Consider the following 20,047-nt stretch of genomic DNA (forward strand, 5'->3'; position numbering starts at 1 on the left):
AATGCATACGTCACGGAAATACCGGCGCCTGAATTTATTTCCCAATAGTTAAAATAATAATTAGTATCGTTTAGCTCGTGTGTTGTATTAGTTCTAAAACTAGCTCGGAATCAATAATTTCAAAAGAAAAAAATATATAACAAAACTGCGAGCGGCTATAGATAGCACATAAAAAGGCTAGATACATAAATGACTAAGTAGTGGCGTAGGTAACTCGTGGCCATCTTGCGTCGGGAGACATACAGTGGACGTAAGGTGACAGATTTTCTCTAGTAAACTATTAACACTGTTTTTTAAGGATTTACAGATAGATTGCTTAACAATAACAACAGCCCGTATTAATGTGGCTATAATTTGGGCTGCATTTCAAACGTCGTAGATTTCACGGTGTAGGTTCACTATCCTCAAGTGACTAAACTCGTCCTTATTTGCTCAAAGCGCAAAGTAGGCATCTAGCATAATATAAATTGTATCAATAAAATCGGACCTCATGTCGGTGGGTGCTACCTCATATTCAAGCTGTTACATTTTTTTTCCTTTTGCTGTCAAATTCGAGTTCACTGAGAGAAATGACAAAGGCATTGTTTTAAGGCATCTATTGTTAAATGTTTGAAGCTGTTCTCGTTAGCTACGCTAGCTCGGTGGTTAGCACTAGCATGCCGTTGCGAATGAATGGCGACTCATGATGTTGAGGTCAGTCAAAGATAATCAATTACAATATTTGACCTTAACATGGGATAAGGCAGTGCTAATCTGCCAGAGATGTTTGCAAATGATCGGACGTTACCCTTGTATTTATCTTAACTTCTGTGAACTTTCTGCTTTGCGCTCTTGCAGTCAACATCGCTTATTTGTCTGTTGACGTAACTGAAAAGATCAGCTGAAAAATGCACTCGTATACTTCAGTACATATTCCCCAAAAATTGTGAAAACATTAACTTCGTTCAGGCATTAACTAAGCATTAGTTACACTTAACACCTTTAACCCTTTTATAGGGCCAGTGACCATTTTTTGTCATTATTATAAATTTTTTTTTAAAAATATTAGCAATTTATATACAGTATATATTAGGGCTGTCAAACGATTAAAATTTTTAATCGAGTTAATCAGAGCTTAAAAATTAATTAATCGTTATTAATCGCAATTCAAATTATCTATAAAATATGCAGTGGCGCCACCAGGGGTTGGCCAGGGGTGGCCACGGCCACCCCTATAAATTGGTTGGCCACCCCACTGGCCACCCTGCTTGCCAGTATGTCGTTAGATTGTTGTAGCATCAGTTATGCGTTTCATCCCAAATGAATGCATTTATTTTGTTTTGTGTAATGCAGGGCTGTCAAATTTACCGCGTTCACGGGCGGTAATTAATTTTATTAATTAATCACGTGAAAATATTTATCGCAATTGACGCATTCGCGGTACGACTCATTCACGCATTGCCGCAAACAGCCTACAATGGCGCCGTTTTACTTATATACAGAAATAAGAGGTGTCAAGTGAGTGGAGTAGATACAAGCATTCATTGGGGCTGTGCTTTTAATTGGCAAAAGCTTTGTCATCTCTCCCACAGCAACTATAAATATTGTGGGAAGCTACGTGGGGAAGAATGACAGGAGTTGATCTTTTTCTTAATACCCTGTAGTGTACCCAACGCAGAGAAGATATTGCGTTTGCAGCCACCACACACAGTCATGGTTGCACCACCTCCCATCATGCATTTGGGCAGAACAGTTAATTCGCTACAGTATCATTTACTGAAAGCTCAACAAATACACTAGATGGCAATATTTTGTCACAATAAACTCACATTTATCCTTTAAGAATTACAAGTCTTTCTATCCGTGGATCCCTTTCGCAAAAAGAATGTTAATAATGTTAATGCCATCTTGTGGATTTATTGTTATAATAAACAAATACAGTACTTATGTACAGTATGTTCAATGTATGTATCTGTCTTGTTTTATCTTTCCATTCTAACAATAATTTACAGAAAAATATGGCATATTTTAGAGATGGTTTGAATTGCGATTAATTACAATTAATTTTTAAGCTGTGATTAACTCGATTAAAAATTTTAATCGTTTGACAGCCTTAAATGTACACCTTATGCCTAATATATACATAACACGATAAAACAGAATTGTTGTGGAACTCAAAATGTTGACTGGACAGTTATGGACTATGCACATTAAATCATTAGTAACATCAAATATTACACAATACACCAAAGTATATCAGTAGCCGTGTCCTTAAGTCTTTCTGATAGTTTTCCCCTGACCTTTTTACTGCAATAATATAATGAAAACCTGAAATTATGGCTTTTAGTTTTGGTGTGCCACCCCAAGATTTTAAGTGGCCCCATCTGGCCACCTCTATGAAAAATTTCTGGAGGCGCCACTGAAAATATGACATATTTTTCTGTAAATTATTGTTGGAATGTAAAGATAAGACACAAGATGGTTATATACATTCAACATACTGTACATAAGTACTGTATTTGTTTATTATAACAATCAACAAGATGGCATTAACATTCTGTTAAAGCGATCCATGGATAGAAAGACTTGTAGTTGTTAAAACATAAATGTTAGTACAAGTTATAGAAATTTTATATTAAAACCCCTCTTAATGTTTTCGTTTTAATAAAATTTGTAAAATTTTAAATAAAAAAATTAACTAGTAGCTCGCCATTGTTGATGTCAACAATTACACAAAGCTCATGGTGCTTAAACCCATAAAATCAGTCGCACCAAATCGCCAGCAGAGGGAGACAAAAACACAAGTAACAAGTGGACATGACACTGTGCTGTCATTTTAATCTGTTTGAACAGGGCATGTGCGTTAATTGCGTCAAATATTTTGACGTGATTAATTTTAAAAATTAATTGCCGCCCGTTAACGCAATAATTTGGACAACCCTAATATATATATATATATATAATATAGAAATAATCAGATTTTATTAAATTCATATAATTGTAAATACATTTATAAATTACAGCAATGTTGATAAAAGCTACATTCATTCAATTAAAATGAATAATATAATTATTAATGATAATAAAATCAAATACACTCTGGTTATGGCCCCAAGTGACATTTTAAAGTACTGGTCGACTGGTCGCGAATACTACTCTTTCAGTGCTAACGAATGTTCATTTGTCCCTCGTAGTCAAAATAGATTGGACGTTTGATGCAGTCAATGGCAGCCATTGAGTTAAATTAGTGCCCTGTTCGGGTTTAAAAGTCATGGTTTGTGCATGAAAGGGTTAATTAGTTAAACACGTGGTAAGAAAGTACTGGACTTCTGTGCCATGACTGACAGTGAAGCCATTTCCCTTGCATGTCCCTCAGCTTCCTGTTTGCTTCCTGTCCCGGTGAGCATGGCTCAGGGGGCTTCATGGGGACGCCGCTACCTCCGTGCCTTTGTGAGCGGTTTCTTTGTGGCCGTACCCGTCACAGTCACCATCCTGGATCGCTTGGCGTACGTGGCCAGGGTGGAAGGCGCATCCATGCAGGTAACGCCCCCAAAAATGAAACCCGGCCAGCCGCGAAGCATGGCAGCACACCAATGTGTGCGCGTGTGCCTGTGTTGTCGCAGCCGTTCCTGAACCCGGAAGGAGCGTCAGAGTGTGACGTGGTTCTGCTGAATCGCTGGAGTGTCAGGAAGTACCACGTTCAGAGAGGGGACATTGTGTCTGTCATGTGAGTCTTCTCCAACAGTCTCGTAGCATGTAAAGCCTGTTCCACAACTTAATCGATTACCAAATTAGTTTTTTTTTTTTGTTAATTGATTAGTCAATCAGAGACACTTTTAAACATAAACATTCGTGAGTATTTTCCCTTACATCTAACCCTTACCAGTCTGTTATTTATTTGGGCCCTCACATTGGTTGGCAGACTGTCAATGTGTAATGTTTTTGTAATGTTGGCTCATAGGTCTCCAAGGAATCCTGAGCAGAAGATCATCAAGCGTGTCATCGGCCTGGAGGGTGACTTCATTAGGTAGTCACCATGGAAGCAACATTTGATTATGTGTGCATGCATGGTTATCATACTGTCTGACGTGTTGCCAATGGAACAGAAAGTCACTACAATGTCAATTGCTGTGAAAAGTAACACACATGCTGTACATACAGGCAAGTGATCCTTAGTTATAAGATGACATAAAGGTTGCTTATTCAAAAAAGTTAATTGTAACGATAAAATGGAAAAAAAATGAATATATAAAATACTTAGCAATTATGTTAATTATATAATAAATTAAAGTTTAATTATTAATATTAGATATCTATTTTAACAATGAGTTATCACCACAAATATTAAAAAATATATTTTAAAATATTTTTGTTGTTTTTTGTTTTTTTTGCTATTTTTTATGCATTTTTAAATACTACTTGATAAGTTTATTTTACAAATGTGAAATATTTGTGAAATTGTTTCTTTTTAAACATAAACTTAAAATTACTAATGATATTGAAAACTAACTTTATTTAATCTAAGAAATTTATTTGCAAATTATTTTTTTTTTTTACTGTTTATTGGACTTGTGAGGGGAAATTTAATGACAAAAAACTCGATTAGCCAATTATTTGATGAGCTAAATGAAACCTTTTAAAAAAAAGAATACATACATTTTAAGTAACTCATTATATATAGCATTTTACAGCAAAAGTCTACGTAGAAGAACGAGGCTGTGGAACAAAACCATGACTCGACTTTATTTGTATGCAGGACTCTGAGCTACAAGAAGCGACATGTGCGCGTCCCCGACGGCCATCTGTGGATCGAGGGGGACCATCACGGCCACAGTCTAGACAGCAACACCTTCGGCCCGGTAAATGCGTCCGCGGAAACTAGCCAACTACGAGGAACCATCCTGTTGGGTCATGGTTCAAACAGACCCAGTCCAGAATGAATATGTATTCAGAATTGGCTGAAATCTGGTTCTTGAAGTGTATTGTTATTACCATAATTTCTCATCTTGCGTAGTATACGCGAGAACTCAGAGAAGACGAAAAGATGGTCTTGATGTGACTCCCTGGTGGTCTTTTATGTGTCAAGGTGTCGCTGGCTCTCCTCCATGGCCGCGCGTCTCACATCGTTTGGCCTCCTGGCCGCTGGCAGCGTATCCAAGCCAATCTCCCACCTGACCGAACGCCGCTGTTCACCATCGGCGATGACGACCAGTGAATGCGTATCAAATGTCTTGTGATCCTCCTGCTGGCGGGAGGGACAGTGAAGTAATTGTCATTTCTATGATAATACGCAATCAGATAAGATGACACCAATGTCTCTTGTTTGCTGCTGTTGCATCATGGCCATGACATATTTGTTCATAATTGTCCTCAGTTTACACAAATCAAGTGCACATGACAATGATATTGCGAATAAAAGTGGCATTTTAATTTTTGCGTACCTAAATTGTACTGTTCTCATATAAATAATTAATTTTGGTAGCAAATCTGATTGATTACAAAAAGACCCACACAGGAGAGAAATCTTCTGCTCAGTTTGTGGGTAAAGCTTTCTAGTAAAGGGGAACCTAGAAGTCGCATGAGACTCCATACTGGTGAGAAACCTTTTTCTTGCTCAGGTTACGGTCCAACATTCACTGAGAAGAGTAATGTACAAATACATTGAGAAGCCCTCCTGAAGAAAAAACGTTTCCCAGCTCAGTTTGTGGTCAAAGATTGCTCACAAGTGTCAGGTTGAGAGACACTTGTGTGTTGGTGTTAAAAGCAGTGGCTAAAGACACTTTGGCCTGTCATCCATGCAGAAATTCACTAGTTTATGCACACAGGACAATTTTAATCTGTGGACTGTAGCACTGCTTCGTCCAATGCTTTTGGGATGTACCTATAGACTATTGCCAAAAGTATTGGCCCACCTAACCTAACTGTAGTTAAGTGGTATGATCCCGTTCCTAACTATCATAGTAACGCAGTATGCAAAATATGCAAAATAACAAAAGATAACTGAAAAACAATGTGCAGCACCAGGCAATCTCAATTTTGCCATGAATGACAAGCGCAACTTTTTGAAGCGAATGGATCCCACGGTCTTGAAATTTCAATAAGAACCAAACTTCATGAATGTTTTTGTGACAATGTATGAATTATAGAAATTACAATATTAGCAATAGCAGCGACATTATGTTCTTTACAAGTGTATGTAAATTTCTTATACTGTAATTGGTCGTCATAGGCGACGCCCTCATATGGGTTTCTGATGGCACAAACAAGTCCATATTATAAAACCTATGAGGGTCCCAATAACCTCAATCACTTGACTCAATTGATGCTGCGCCGAAAAATGCTACTCCTGCCCGGACTGCAGATGGCGATATTTTTTGCAACAGCCAGCGCCGTAGTCTTATTTTGACACGTGACTTCCGGCGGCAGTCTATTCTCCCCAGTCCCCACGTGAACCGAAATGGCTACTCCCAGCCCAGAGTCAACTCTTCTCGGCGTTTGCGACGGTGAGTTGGACGACTCTAAGCATCGGTCGTCCTTCCTCACCAACAAGGTGGGAGGCCTCCCGGACGTTGTGCCGGGCCTACGACGCTCGTTCCCCCGTTGCGAGTGTTGCTCGTTCCCGCTCGTCCACGTGGTGCAGGTCTACTGCCCCTTGGTGGGATCGCCCTATCACCGGACACTCCAGCTGTTCGCCTGCCCGGCTGCTGAGTGCAGCGGCCGGCCAGAGAGTTGGACGACGTTCCGCTCTCAGTGTCTGGAGGTCGAAGGGGGGGCGGGGCGGACGTCCGCCAGGGCCGAGTCGGCCAAAGAGGCTCCTCTGTCGGCCAGTGATTGGTGTGACTCCGCCGATGATTGGGGCATTGAGGAGGAAGCTGAGGAAAAAGTCGAGGTCGTTCTGGAGAAGGACAAAGGTGGGCAAGAGAAAACTACACCGTTTGCGGGGTTTGTTAACTCATCGCAAAACCTTTAACGACCAATATTGATTAGACTGCGTTTATTTGTTAAAATATGAAGTCTTAAGAATCTTTTTGATCAAATGCATCCCAGCAGAAATAATCTTAGAGTTTGAAAAATACTTATTTTTTCTGCTGTTTGATAGAAGAAAAACTCCAATAAAGGCCAATATTTCCAGGAATTTAGCAGAATTGCAGTGAGCAGCCATTTTTAAATGCCAGAAGTATTTTTAACCTATCAAATGCTAGTATTTCACATAGTCCGTCAATGCACGTGACGTCAGATGCATCATTTTCTAGGCTATAAAGATGTCAATCTTGTTTAGATGCAAGTCGTCCCTTCTATTGGCGTAGAAGATTGTTTTTTGTTTGGGGAAAAAACTATGAAATACTTATGTATACCGTATATGACTTATCGCTTAAACTAAGAAACGACATTTTTTTCTGAGCCACTTATCCTCATGAGGGTCACAGGGGAGCCGAGGCCAATCCCAGCTAACTATGGGCAGTAGGCGGGGTACACCCTGAATCGATTGCCTACCAATCACAGGCCACGAAACAGACAACCATTCGCACACACATACTCATAGCTACAGTCAGTGTTTGATCAGCCTACCATGCATGTTTTGGGATGTGGGGGGAAACCAGAGTACGTGGACAAAACCCACGCAGGCACAGGGAGAACTAACTCCACACAGGAATGCCGGAGCCTGAATTGAACCCCTTGATCTCAGAACTGTGAGGCGGACGTGATAAACACTGCCACCGTGAACTTAGTTTGAATTTGTTTCTTGGCCCAAAATTGAGAAAGCCCGCAGCCTTTCCCAGCATTTTGACATCCTGTTTAAGTTTGTAAATTACGTCGGAATTTTTTACGTCAAATTTGACCCAAACTGTCAGCCCCTGGGAGTGTCATTTTTTTCCCCCCTTAATCATCACGTGCCTGTATAGACCAGTTTTATCTTAGCTTAGTCCAAGAGAGAAGAAAAAAAAAAATCAACATTTAAATGTTTACGCTTAAAATGTTTTCTGAAATTGGTGACCAGTGCTTTTATTTTTTTTACCTGTGAATAAACGTAGTTCCAGATGTTCCTGAAGACATGATCAGAGACCGGCTAGATATGCTTCATATCGCAGAGCCTCAGCTGGGCGTTCCTGTCCTGCGACCGTTCTTCATCAGTGTGGTGGACGAATGCGACGTATTGGCTGATGACGAAGAAGGGCTTTCGCATGCTGAAAAGCTGCTGAGGGATTATGAGAGAAGAGAAGGAGCAGTCGCAGGCGAGCTGGAGAGTGGCCAAGAGGACAGTGGTGGCGAAAAATATGAGAAGAGTCGAGCACGTCACGGCGACCATTCCTTCTCCAGATTCCGGAAGAGGATCTCGGCGTGTCCGCAGCAGATCTTGCGCTATTGTCGCGGTGGGCGACCGCTCTTTATCTCGGAACCGCCTTCGGACGATCGGCAACTGGTGCCGCCATGCAATTCCTGTGGGGGCCTACGCATATTTGAGTTCCAGCTAATGCCAGCCCTGGTCAGTCTGCTGAGCTGGAAGGACGCTGGCGGGACTTCTGCCAGCTCGCAGCTGGAGTTCGGGACCGTGCTGGTCTACACTTGCGCCAACAGTTGCTGGACATCTTCGGAGCGGCAACTTCGCAACGAGTTCTGCTTTGTCCAAATGGACCCGGACCAGGAACTATTTAAATGAACCACAACACTCTTCTCCTGTCTTGGGACATTGTGATTTCCTCGGATTTTGTAGAAGTGGTCAATTGAAAATGTAAACCCTTGGGTTGATATACAGACAAGGGACTTCAGTTGTGCCTTAACATTTCTAACTTTTTCGCTTCAGACCACCACTGTTAGATGGCAGCAGTGCACATCAAACCTTGGGGGAATTGCAGTATCGTGCCAATTATGTGATAATAGTGGAACTACATCCAAAACAAAACTATAGCAGGATCGAAAGGCACGAGGAAGGGCGAATTCCAGGAACGAAATAAACTCCTTTAGCAAGGCACCACTATATTAATAGACCACCACTGTTAAATGGCAGCAGCGCACATCACACTTTGGGGGAATTGCAGTATCGTGCTAAATGTGTGATAATACTGGAACTACATCTAAAAACTTTGTGCTATAGCAGGATCAAAAGCCACGAGGAAGGGCGAATTCCAGGAACGAAATAAACTCCTTTAGCAAGGCACCACAATATTACTGTTGTGCCATTGTTGTCTTGTTCCATGCAAATCATTGTGATCCCAACCAATCACAGATTACATTGTCGCAAGAATTATATAATTGAACACAGCAGTCACATGACACAGCAGAGGTGCACAAACAGGAAATGAAGTATTAAAAATAGATTTAAAACTGGCCAATAGAAAAGTCGTAAGCGTTTCGGTGGTTTTCGCTAGTGCTGGCTTAGTGAGGGAAGGACGGCTTCGCCTGACTTGAAGTCCCAGTCGCACTGGTGGTACTGGTCCGGTGGGTCGGCTCTAGTGGCACTGCTCTGGTTGCATGCGTCTCTGTCGATGATTTCATTGACTACACACACACACACACACACAGAAGCACACAGTTCTTGTCAGAGAGCAACACGACCAATCCAAAGCAATGGCAAGAAGTCACTGGACACACAAATATGGAAGCCGAACTTCAAATAAAACGGCAATTTTTTTTCACAAAATCCCATGTTTAATTTCTTTGCCTTCACTTCACAAAGCAAAACTGATAGTTGAGTTGTCCCAACCCCCAATTTTTTTCTTAATTTCTTTAGGGTTCCTTACTAATTTTAACAAAGCTTCTTAAAAAGCCATTGCATTTTATTTGGTAGGTCTTAAATTCTGAATTACATGTAATTGTGCATCGAATTTGCTGTGGGATTTGCATTTGATTCCGACATCGGCCATTTAACAAAAAAATAAGCAGATTTAAGAAAAAGAAAAATGTGTGGGTAACTGGCTGGTGCCAGAATATCGGACACCGGAAAGACCCTGCAGCAGCTTGAAGGCAGGCTGCTACAGGAAGCTTTAGGCTTGCCTGTTTTGTAAACATTGTAAGATTTTTTTTTTTTTTTTAATCCCTCATGAAAGAATATGCAATGTTGCTTTAGCTTTTTAGGGCGTTTACCGTGTGATCCTTACAATCTAAATGTAACTTGTAGCATTATCTTTAGCATGGTGAGCATCCTCAAACTCTTCGTGACCCTGATGGGTTTAATTATTTGAAAATAATGTATTTTTCCTGCCGAGTGTGTGTAATCATAAAAACAAGTGCTGCATTCGTTGGTTTGTTAGCACTAGACCAAATTAATCCTTTCAGTCTCTGGTCTAAATTGTAAATTTGAAGATGTTGAAGCATTTTTTAAAAAACTGCCTTTATAAACACACACGCACACTTAAAAAAAAAAAAAAAAAAAAAAAAAAAAAAGGTACCGGTATTACGGCCTCAAATACCAGCCTACAAAATCGGCTCTGCGTATCAGCAATGGGCTGAAATGTTTTTTTAGATATCTGTATTGGCATTTGAAAATCCCATATCGGTCTACCGCTATTATAAACTATCTTAAAAAGCCTTAAATATCTTTTGCATAAACCTGTCGGAACCCTGTATTTTAAAGCTGTAGTGCATAGCTTGTGTTATTGCTTAAGCTGGAACTGAAGTGGAAATTTGCGTTCTAGAAACACATCTGGCATCGTTTTGGTAAGGCGTTGGCAACGGTTACCCACCGTCTGCTTTCCAATTGTGTGATTCTTGAACAATTGCATTCTTTCTGGAAGGACAGCCAGTAAAGGAAACATTTCTGGTCTGTAATTTGCAGGGTCAGTATGATGCTTCCCCAATGTAGATGTCAAGTTTTTAAATAATTTCATTCCCACCCAAACACCAGAACATGGCAGTGATGCACCTTTATTGATATGCGGTCGGCCCAGTTTGTCGGTCTATATTAGAAGTTTCTGGGGCAAAATGACAAAATTTTGAAACCAACTGAAGTTCTACTGATGATTACTAAGAAGTAATTGTATATCATGAAAAGTTTTTTTTTTTTTTTAAATCCTAGTGAAAGTGTCATAATGGTAAATTTGTTATTCATACAATTCAACATTTGGTCGATTTTGCAAAATCTGTCAAAATGGTATAAAATGATAAGAAAACAGAGGTTGGCTATTTTTGTGCAGCTCATTTGTTAAGTTGTAAATTACAGCCGGTGGAAGCAATTTAGCTCATGCAGCAACTTTTCAACTGACACTTCACTCATTCAAACAACAGCGGTGGAGAAGGCAAAAATAACAAGATAAGCATCTAACCGTCGTCCAGTGTGATCTCCTGCAACTCCAGCAGCGCCACTGTGTGAGTGTCCTGAGCTTCCCGTTTGATGTGGAGTCCACTATGCAAGGCCGGCTCACCGGGGAGATAATGAAGTGCTTCCTCATCAAGCGCAGCCACCTGACAGGGGGGTGGGGCGAATTGTTTCGGGGTTCCTGGCAGGTAAGTAAAGTTCTGCCACGCACTTCTTCTTTTGCCGTTAGCTACGTAAAAGAGCACTTGGACGGGAACCCTCGTCTTGTGGTTGTATGCTGGAATGTCCACAGTGAGGCTGGACTGAAACACACATCCAACAAGCACGATGACGTAGTGGCCAGTAATTAACTATTGTTCCCATGCTTACATTTTTCAATGAACTTACACTGCTGCTCTTTTCGGGTACGACAGCAGCATCTGCCTCCCATAGGACACGCCCATCTGCCAGGGTGTCAATCACAACACATTAGAGGACCGACTTGATCAGGGTGATTGTAACCCAATAATAAAGCCCAAATTTTACGATTCCATTCAATCAAAAGACTCAAAATCAAGAAAGCACATCATATTTTAGTCCATTTTAATTTGACTAAATGACATTCAGTACTCTACAGAACTTTTTTTTTTTAGCACACCACGGAAAAAAGTTCAATATCAGATTTTAACCTGTAGGTCCCATGTTTTACATCAAAAAAAGGCTGCAATGATGACTATTGATGACTCGAATAACTATTAATTGATTAATTGTTTACAGGCATTGTTGACCTATTTTTTTAGTTTCCAATTAGTAAATATAAACTTTTATATCTTTGTATTGTAATTATTTGTATTACTGTACTCTATTGGTATCTAAATTTAAAAATGTAAATGGTAAATAATGTCTTATTTCTGTACTCCTCGATGAAAGCAGATCTTTATCTTTATAATAAATCAAAATCATATTTGCATTTTTTTTTCTTTTGAAAAACAATTATACAGTAGTAACATGTTATTCATTGTACAAGTATATACAAGTACATAGTTTTTGGTTGTAATGCACATTTACAGCCAAAATGTAGAGCCTAATGTGATACAACTGTAAATAATGATTATGAGCCGATGAGTTGACCAATCACAAAAATAATCAATGATTAATTGACGATCATAATTGTTTGTTGCAGCTCTATCATAAAGTTATTTGTGGCTATACACGGAAATGAAAATTCTTGGCATAAACCGAAAACCAAATATGAGAAAAATCAGGCCAAACACTGAAACTTACAACAATTCAAAATATTTCTTCAAATTTAAAATCACAAGCCAATTACTATTTAAAAAAAAAATCTTAACTCTCAGGAACACAACTATTTACAGTGATCCCGTTTTTCGCGGTTAATGGGGACCAGAACCCACTGCGATAAGTGGAAAAAAACGCGAAGTAGCGCACTTCCCCTCCCCCCACAATTTTAATTTTTTTTGGTGTGCTCTATTTATTCAGATTTAGCATAGGAAAGATACATATAAGACAATATTTTTTTACTTTTGGGGAAAAAAAAAATATATATATATATATATATATATGTATATATATATATATATACTGTATATAAACATTAATGTTTTTTAAGCACTTCAAATGTAATAATTAATTATATAGTTTATTGTTAAGTTTTAAACTTGTTACTGTCCCACTGAATAATTTTTAAACAAGAATAAAGTAGTAGAAAAATGCTTGGCTTTATTAAATGCTTCACTGAGTCCACTCAAATCCGTTCAAGCTGTTCACGTACAATGAGTTGCCACAGCAACTGTTTAACAAGTTAAACAATGATTGACACATGCGGCGCTTTGAAGTTCGTGTCTCTGGCAAGCTCAAACCCAAACATCTGTCAATCATTGTTAACTTTAATAGGCAACTTCAGTGCACTGCCTGATGATAACAGAGCAGGGAGAAGGAGACTACGCGATTGGCTCGGGACAGCACATCTGTATATATTTTTTTTAATTGAAAAAAAAAAAAAAACCTGCGATGGACTGAGGGCGCCAAGTTTGAAGCGCAAAGTAGCGGGGGATCACTGTATTTGCTATTTATTTAGTAATGATAATTCAACAATGAACAACACAAAATAGGTTGAACACAAAATTGTTTATCCCACGATAGAGAATAAACCATGTTTAAATTGCTAATGACAATAATCTTTTATTAGTTCAGACACCCAATTTGCATTTTATTTTCACCATTTCCATATTTTATGTTCTGCTGCTTTGTGTTTTCAGATGGTAATTGAAAATAGCATTTTGAAATTGTTTTTTCAAAGTTGGTCTTGAATGCACTCTGTTATAAAGTTGAGTCACTATGATAAAAGAGAGCTTGGAAGGACAACCTGGAAGCCCCATTTTTAGCTGCTCATAGGGGGCAAGATGAGAGAAGATAAAAAAACGAGACGTAAATTCCGTAAGTGGTGTTCCACGAGTAGCAAGAGAAGGACAGGCCGCTGAGCTTTTCGCTTGCATCGATGCAACTTCCGGTTTTGGTCATGGTGTGGTACCAATGCGCTTATGTAGAAAATTACTTATGAGTAGCAGAAGATAACGAGAGCTCACCGGGACTTTTCTCCGCGAAGACCACCCTGGAGCGCGAGGACATGTTGGACCCCAGGATGACAAGACGTTGTCCGCCTTCCTGCTGGCAGCTAGCGGGTGCAAATTGGTCCACATGGGGGAGTTCTAGACCCGAACGCTGTGCTGGAATGCATCACGGCACAGCTTCAACAATATGGGATGGTGTACAACCCGTCGCAGAGATGACACTCACAGCACTCGACAGGATGTGAGGTTGTCTGCAGCCATAGTGTCTGTCCGTCCGGCTGCGGCAGGGCGACCCTGAACACCACTCGCACGCGGGTGTTCTTCCTTCCCACGTCTGTTTCGCCTTTCTTCAGCTCGATGTCAGCGTTTCGCAGCTTCAGGATTCCCACGCAGTCGATGCTGATAAGCACAAAGTGAGATTAAGCATTTCTAAAACTGTTATTTTTTGCTTCACTCTATAGTAGCGACTTAGTTACGTGGCGGTCATGTCATTGTCAGGCATGAGGGGGACCTCCAAGACTTTGGTCTCGTCCACCATCTTCTCCTGGCAGGAGGTGTTCACCGTTTTTCCTGTCACGCGGTGGACTCGGTAGAAAGAGTGCGGGCGAAGGGGTTGGCGCTCGTCTGCTGTGCCCATGAACACCAGCAGGCTGGACGGCGGACGCCAGCATGGACCGCTCAGCTGTGGTCAAGTAGAAAAAAATACTTTTTTTTCATACTACTTCAGTATGTGGAAGAAGGGGGTTGGTTGTCACAATTTTTACTCTTTCATGAATATCTTTCTATCAACACTTCTTAATTGTCATTTATTTATTACATGAAAGCTTAATGTCTTGAGTTGGATTTGTCATACTTTAAAAAAAAATCCCCCAGCAATTTCTTATCAAAGATTAACACATTGTTATAACCATCACAACCACCACAATGGGATTATATCAAACTCGCACATTAAAACTGTTCAGACAATAAGGACACTGAAGATTCCTATTGTCTTTGTATAACCTATACAGGACAAGTTTTTAAAAAAAAAGTCACTCAGTTTCACCGCTTGTACTTCTGTTTGCATATACTGTACAGTGAAGAAAAATAAGTATTTGAACACCCTGCTATTTTAAGTTCTCCCACTTAGAAAGCTGCAAATAAGTATTTTAACACCTGTCGATCAGCTAGATTTCTGAGCCTGTTAGTCCGCCTATTAAAAGTCCACCTCCACTCCATGTATTATCCTGAATCAGATGCACCTGTTTGAGGTCGATAGCTGCATAAAGACACCTGTCCACCCCATACAATCAGTAAGACTAACTTGTAACATGGCCAAGACCAAATAGAGGTACAAAGACACTGGAGACAAGATTGTACACCTCCATAAGGCTGAAGAGCGCTACGCAGCAATTGCCAAGCAGCTTGGTGAAAGAAGGTCCACTGTTGGAGTAATCAATAGAAAATGGAAGAAGCTAACACGACAGTCAATGTCACTCGGAGTGTAAACCTATGTAAGATATAACCTCGTAGGGTCTCAATGATCCTAAGAAAGGTGAGGAATCAGCCCAGAATTACATGACAGGAGCTGGTCAATGACCTGAAAAGAGCTGGGACCACCGTTTCCAAGGTTACTGTTGGTAATACACTAAGACGTCATGGTTTAAAATAATGCATGGCACGGAAGGTTCCCCTGCTTAAACCAACACATGTCAAGGCCCGTCTTAAGCTTGCCCGTTACAATTTAGATGATACAGAGGAGTCATGGGAGCAAGATTTGTGGTCAGATGTGACCAAAATAGAACTTTGTGGTCATAATTCCACTAACCGAGAAGAAGAATGATGAGTACTATCCCAAGAACATCACTCCTACTGTGACTGTACTGTGGGGGTGGTATAGAATCTTGCTTTGGGGGTGTTTTTCTGCACATGAGACAGGACAAGTGCACTGTATTAAAGAGAGGATGACTGGGGTCCTGAATTATGAGATTTTGGGGAACAACCTCCTTCCCTCAGTCAGAGCATTGAAGATGGGTTGTGGCTGGGTCTTCCAACATGACAATGACCCAAAGCACACAGCCAGGAAAACTTGGGAGTGGCTGCATAAGAAGCATATCAAGGTTCGCGCATGACCTAGCCAGTCTCCAGACTGAAACCCAACAGAAAACCTTTGAAGGGAGCTTAAACGCTGTGTTTTTCAGCGACAGCCCAGAAACCTGACTGATCTAGAGAAAATCTGTGTGGAGGAATGGACTAAGATCCCTCCTGCAGTGTGTGCAAACCTAGTGAAAATTTTCAGGAAACGTTTGACCTCTGTAATTGCAAACAAAGGCTACTGTACCAAATATTAACATTAGTTTTCTCAGGTGTTCCAATACGTATTTGCTGCTGTATCACACAAATATATCGTTAAAAAAAAATCTTTCATTGTGATTTATGGATTTTTCTTTTTAGATGATCTCTCCCACAGTGGACACGCACCTACGATAAAAATTTCAGACCCATCCATGATTTCTAAGTGGGAGAACTGGAAAAATAGCAGGGTGTTCTAATACTTATTTTCTTCACTGTACTCCGACAGCCATTCCATCTTAAAAGACCCACATTTATTCTTTACTTTGGATTGATGAGTGTAGTGTGGCTGCCGGTTCCTTTTGCCATGATAAAGGGTTCTTAGCATTTGCGCTGCACTGTTGTTAGCTAGCTAACCTGCATGGCGCATATGCGCAACACTGTCACTACTATTATTGGCAAGATGCTTATTTCTTCTATCATCATTATTTTTTGAATACTATTTAGCTGGTACCAAGTGAAAGAAGTTAAACAGGTGTGTCCAAACCTTTTGCAAAGGGGGCCAGATTTGGTGTGGTAAAAATGCGGGGGGCTACCTTGGCTGATTTACATAGACCAATATATTTAAACAAATTTTAGCAAGCCCTTCTATGTGTCACATTTGCTTTGTAATTTTTTTAAATTCATAATTTCAACAATCTCGTCTTTGTGGCGTTCTCTTTCGACACTCGCGCTCTTGCGAAATACTGCTGCTGTGAAATTAAACTAGCTTCAAGTTGCTATAATTTCTCGCTGCGTATCTTCCCTGTAATGTTGTCGTACATGTCAGCGTGTCTTGTTCGGTAATATCATTATCGCGTCACATCGACCTCTTTGAAAACAGCAACTGTCTCTTTGCAAATGAGGCAGACACAGTTGTTGCGTGTTTTATTGAAGAAATAGTCCAATATCCACCTATCCTTGAAGCGTCGGCCATCGCAGTCAACTTTTTTTTTTATTGATTGTCGCCATTTTAGAAAATTGGAAGTAAAGGGTCACACGGGGTAATGTTGCTTAGTGCTGCTCTTAAAGTTTTTCAAACTTTCGTGAGAATAGGCTGATTTTGTGTGGACAAGATAGTTGTAGATATCAGGGTAGCAGATGTCAGGCAGAGAGGGTGAAGACAGCGGGTCGAAAAATATCGATTTAGGCATCAAATATGGATCTGGCGAATGGATAGACTGAAGCTTTTCCACATAACGCCTTTTATGCAAAGCATCCAATGAGTTTACGGCGTCTGAAAGCACCGGGGCTTCCATGAATTGCACTATAAATTGCACGACAAATTGAAACCATTGAGAATACGGATAAACACTGACGGACAATATGGCGGCCGGATAAAGCGACACGTCATTCTGTGACGTTGGTGATTAGGGTCTATAGCTAAATGTTATGAGTAGAAATAATTTGATATTGAAACTTCTCTTGATGTTTGTGTTTTTATACAATTTGTAAAATCAGTTTAGTAGGTCGCCATTGTTGTTGACGTCGCAGGGCGGTGATGTTGCATGGTTACGCTACCAGGCTAAAAGACTAAGACTCTAGGGACATAAACATGACATCTGTTCAACCCTTTCAATTTTAACCCGAGAGGAATATTAATGAGGACAGTACTGTCGATATTTCACCAAACGAGCAGCAAAAGCAAAATGAACAGGAAAGACGGGATTAGACGAGAGTAGAAAAAAAAAACGGGTGTTCTGCCAAAATGTAATACACCGGCGAAACATCTACAAGAGGCGAATTTGACATACAAAGTACTACCGTGCACTTTCAGCTTGTTTTGTTTAGATGCATACGGACAAAACATACTAAAGATGTCTTGAGAAAATACTTAAATGTAGTCATATCAAATAAGGGTGGTTTAAATATGCTATATGACTAATGTTATCAACGATCTGCTTTGCAGCTACCACTAGAAAACACAATGGTTAAAAGTATGACAGGGAAACACATGCAAGAAGTATTTTGAAGGAATGAAAAGTTAATAAAAGACCCAGTTAAAACACAAATAATAAGTACTCGCCGCTTTAAACCGATGTACACATGTGTTGTACACCTCGCCACGTAGAAGTATACCGGTAGTGTTCGTCTAGTGACAGTGACAAATTACGTCATCAACCCGAGCGTCCACTGCGTGCATAAAACATAGCGCCCTCCGTAGGTCAAAACATGCACTAAATATTATAGATTTTTAAATCAATGGCAATACTTTATGTGTTTCTTAAAACATATTTTAGTAAAAGAGAACAATTGTGGTTTATTAGAGCTTACAAGTCTAAGGTTCCCTTTAAAATTGAGTTATTAACCTTAAAAAACGAATCCATGTGACAAGCAAACCTGTTCTGCCTCACAATATAGTCAGTCAGCTACAGTGTCTTCATAAGTATGTGACAGCTGTCATTCTGCTCAATCAATTGATTAATCGTACTTAATGACTAGCTATTCCACACTACGTACCGTACACGTGCATACAATACAGTGTGTTGTTTGCCACGCGTGCCCTTCTTTATGTGTACTTGGTAAAGTCACGCTCAGAATAGAATTTTCGTAGTTGGTGTCAGTTACAGTGCCCTCCCCTCGCTCCCTAATAACCCCCTCCTCCACTCTTCCCATCAGTGTCCACTGAATCTGTATGAAATAAATCAAGTGTTGATGCTATCCATCATAACGTGAAGCGCATCGACTGGTCGGTGTTAGCCGCACTAATGTAGCCTGGGTACTGGAATGATTTTTGTTCGAAACTTTGTGTCCTCACCTTGACTTTGGGGTGTCCCCCATCATGAGTCTTGATGGCTCCCCGGCTACCCTCGGTCTCGTAGTGAGCGCGGTGGTACGGCCGAGGTTCTGCTTCCACGCTTAGCCGATTGGGCCCAAAGGAACTCGGCAGAGGGAAATCCAGAGGAGGAGGGGACGAAGGTCTAAAGGGAAAGACACCTTCAACCAGATGATTTCCTATCATGTTTCTACCTACATTCAAGCTTTTCTGCTACTTCATATTTAGTAAGACTTTCTTTTTTTTTTTAAATTTTCCTGCTTGGCAAAGTTTTGTGTCCTTTTTGATGGGCTTCTGTTTTGTAGAAGTTATCTTGCCCCTTTCTTTGTGGTCATAATTCAATTTTCCTTTCTGTCAATATTTCTACGGCGTTTCACTTTTTAAATTTAGAGTTTCGTCATGTTTCTATTTCTTATCTGATCTTTTTTCGGTTTAATTTCAGGTTATGGTTCTACTTCTTGCTTAGTCACGTATTTACACCTCGTCTCTATTTTATTTATTTTTTTTAACTTGGCCTGTCGCCTTATTTCTACTTCCTGTCAACATTTTGCTACTTTCTGTGCCATGTTTCTACCTTTTGTCTAATAATATTTACATTTGCTGTTATCTGGCCATGTTTCTATTTCCTGTCTGGCCTCGTTTCCAGTTCGTGTCTTGTCATAATTCTAATTCCTTTCTGACTATGAATGGCATCCAATGAGAGTTGTCTCTGTCTTTTTTTTTTTTTTTTAATAAGTGTCTGAATGACACCAAAATGTTTGGTACCGGAACAGGGGTGCCGTTGCATTTGTGGGGGCGGTCCAGCTAAAGTGGGGAGGAACCTGAAGGAAAACCTCAGCCAAGTCGCCACTGTCACGTGACTCCTCCCTAGGTGTGGGCACCCTGCTGCCGCCCATATCCTCAGGAAACGATTCTCCCATCATGACACCCATCCGCGTTCCAGACTTCCTTCTGGTCTTTGACGGGACGTCCAGCTCCTGGTAGGAGAGTCCGAGCGGTCCTGCCGCCGTGACGTCTGTCACACTGCCCCACGGTGACCCGCCCAATGTAACGCTGGGGAGGCACTGAGGTGACGGCGAACGTGCAAAAGCGTCACCGTTGGCGTAACGACGCTTCCCACATGGCGACGTGGGTCTGGAGGATGGTCTGTTGGGTAAA

At 40.5% G+C, this 20,047-nt stretch overlaps 3 protein-coding genes across 7 annotated transcripts in view; 2 read left to right on the top strand and 1 right to left on the bottom strand.

The window, feature by feature from the left end:
- The first annotated feature begins 234 nt into the window (after positions 1-234).
- immp2l (inner mitochondrial membrane peptidase subunit 2) lies at positions 235-5,420 on the top strand. 3 transcript variants are annotated; one of them, XM_057836278.1, is made up of 6 exons: positions 235-255; positions 3,356-3,519; positions 3,603-3,706; positions 3,941-4,006; positions 4,736-4,838; positions 5,066-5,420. In XM_057836278.1, exons 2-6 carry the CDS (start codon positions 3,385-3,387, stop codon positions 5,192-5,194), a joined length of 537 nt encoding a protein of 178 aa, XP_057692261.1. In that variant the 5' UTR covers positions 235-255; positions 3,356-3,384; the 3' UTR covers positions 5,195-5,420. The 3 variants fall into 3 exon arrangements, with proteins under 3 accessions (XP_057692261.1, XP_057692258.1, XP_057692259.1); XM_057836275.1 differs by lacking the exon at positions 235-255 and adding an exon at positions 471-496; XM_057836276.1 differs by lacking the exon at positions 235-255 and adding an exon at positions 517-693.
- The window catches only part of dus2 (dihydrouridine synthase 2), a 42,611-nt gene continuing 27,279 nt past the window's right edge, over positions 4,716-20,047 (bottom strand). The window contains exons 4-13 of one of the 3 annotated variants that reach the window (XM_057836267.1): positions 19,655-20,035; positions 18,872-19,034; positions 14,280-14,485; positions 14,030-14,202; positions 13,819-13,959; positions 11,603-11,676; positions 11,241-11,535; positions 7,997-9,477; positions 4,972-5,224; positions 4,716-4,880 (exon numbers count right to left, since the gene is read on the bottom strand). In XM_057836267.1, coding sequence (XP_057692250.1) covers positions 9,344-9,477; positions 11,241-11,535; positions 11,603-11,676; positions 13,819-13,959; positions 14,030-14,202; positions 14,280-14,485; positions 18,872-19,034; positions 19,655-20,035 — 1,567 coding nt within the window. In that variant the 3' untranslated portion in view covers positions 4,716-4,880; positions 4,972-5,224; positions 7,997-9,343. Of the gene's footprint in view, positions 5,225-7,996; positions 9,478-11,240; positions 11,536-11,602; positions 11,677-13,818; positions 13,960-14,029; positions 14,203-14,279; positions 14,486-18,871; positions 19,035-19,654; positions 20,036-20,047 lie in introns of all 3 variants that reach the window. The other 2 variants (XM_057836269.1, XM_057836266.1) reach the window with 2 other exon arrangements.
- On the top strand, positions 6,386-10,346 carry pdcd2l (programmed cell death 2-like). The gene is made up of 2 exons (XM_057836274.1): positions 6,386-6,890; positions 8,013-10,346. The coding sequence occupies exons 1-2, from the start codon at positions 6,437-6,439 to the stop codon at positions 8,636-8,638; spliced, it is 1,080 nt and encodes a 359-aa protein (XP_057692257.1). The 5' UTR covers positions 6,386-6,436; the 3' UTR covers positions 8,639-10,346.

This window comes from Corythoichthys intestinalis, chromosome 5, assembly GCF_030265065.1.
Source record: "Corythoichthys intestinalis isolate RoL2023-P3 chromosome 5, ASM3026506v1, whole genome shotgun sequence".
Classification (NCBI taxonomy): Eukaryota; Metazoa; Chordata; class Actinopteri; order Syngnathiformes; family Syngnathidae; genus Corythoichthys; species Corythoichthys intestinalis.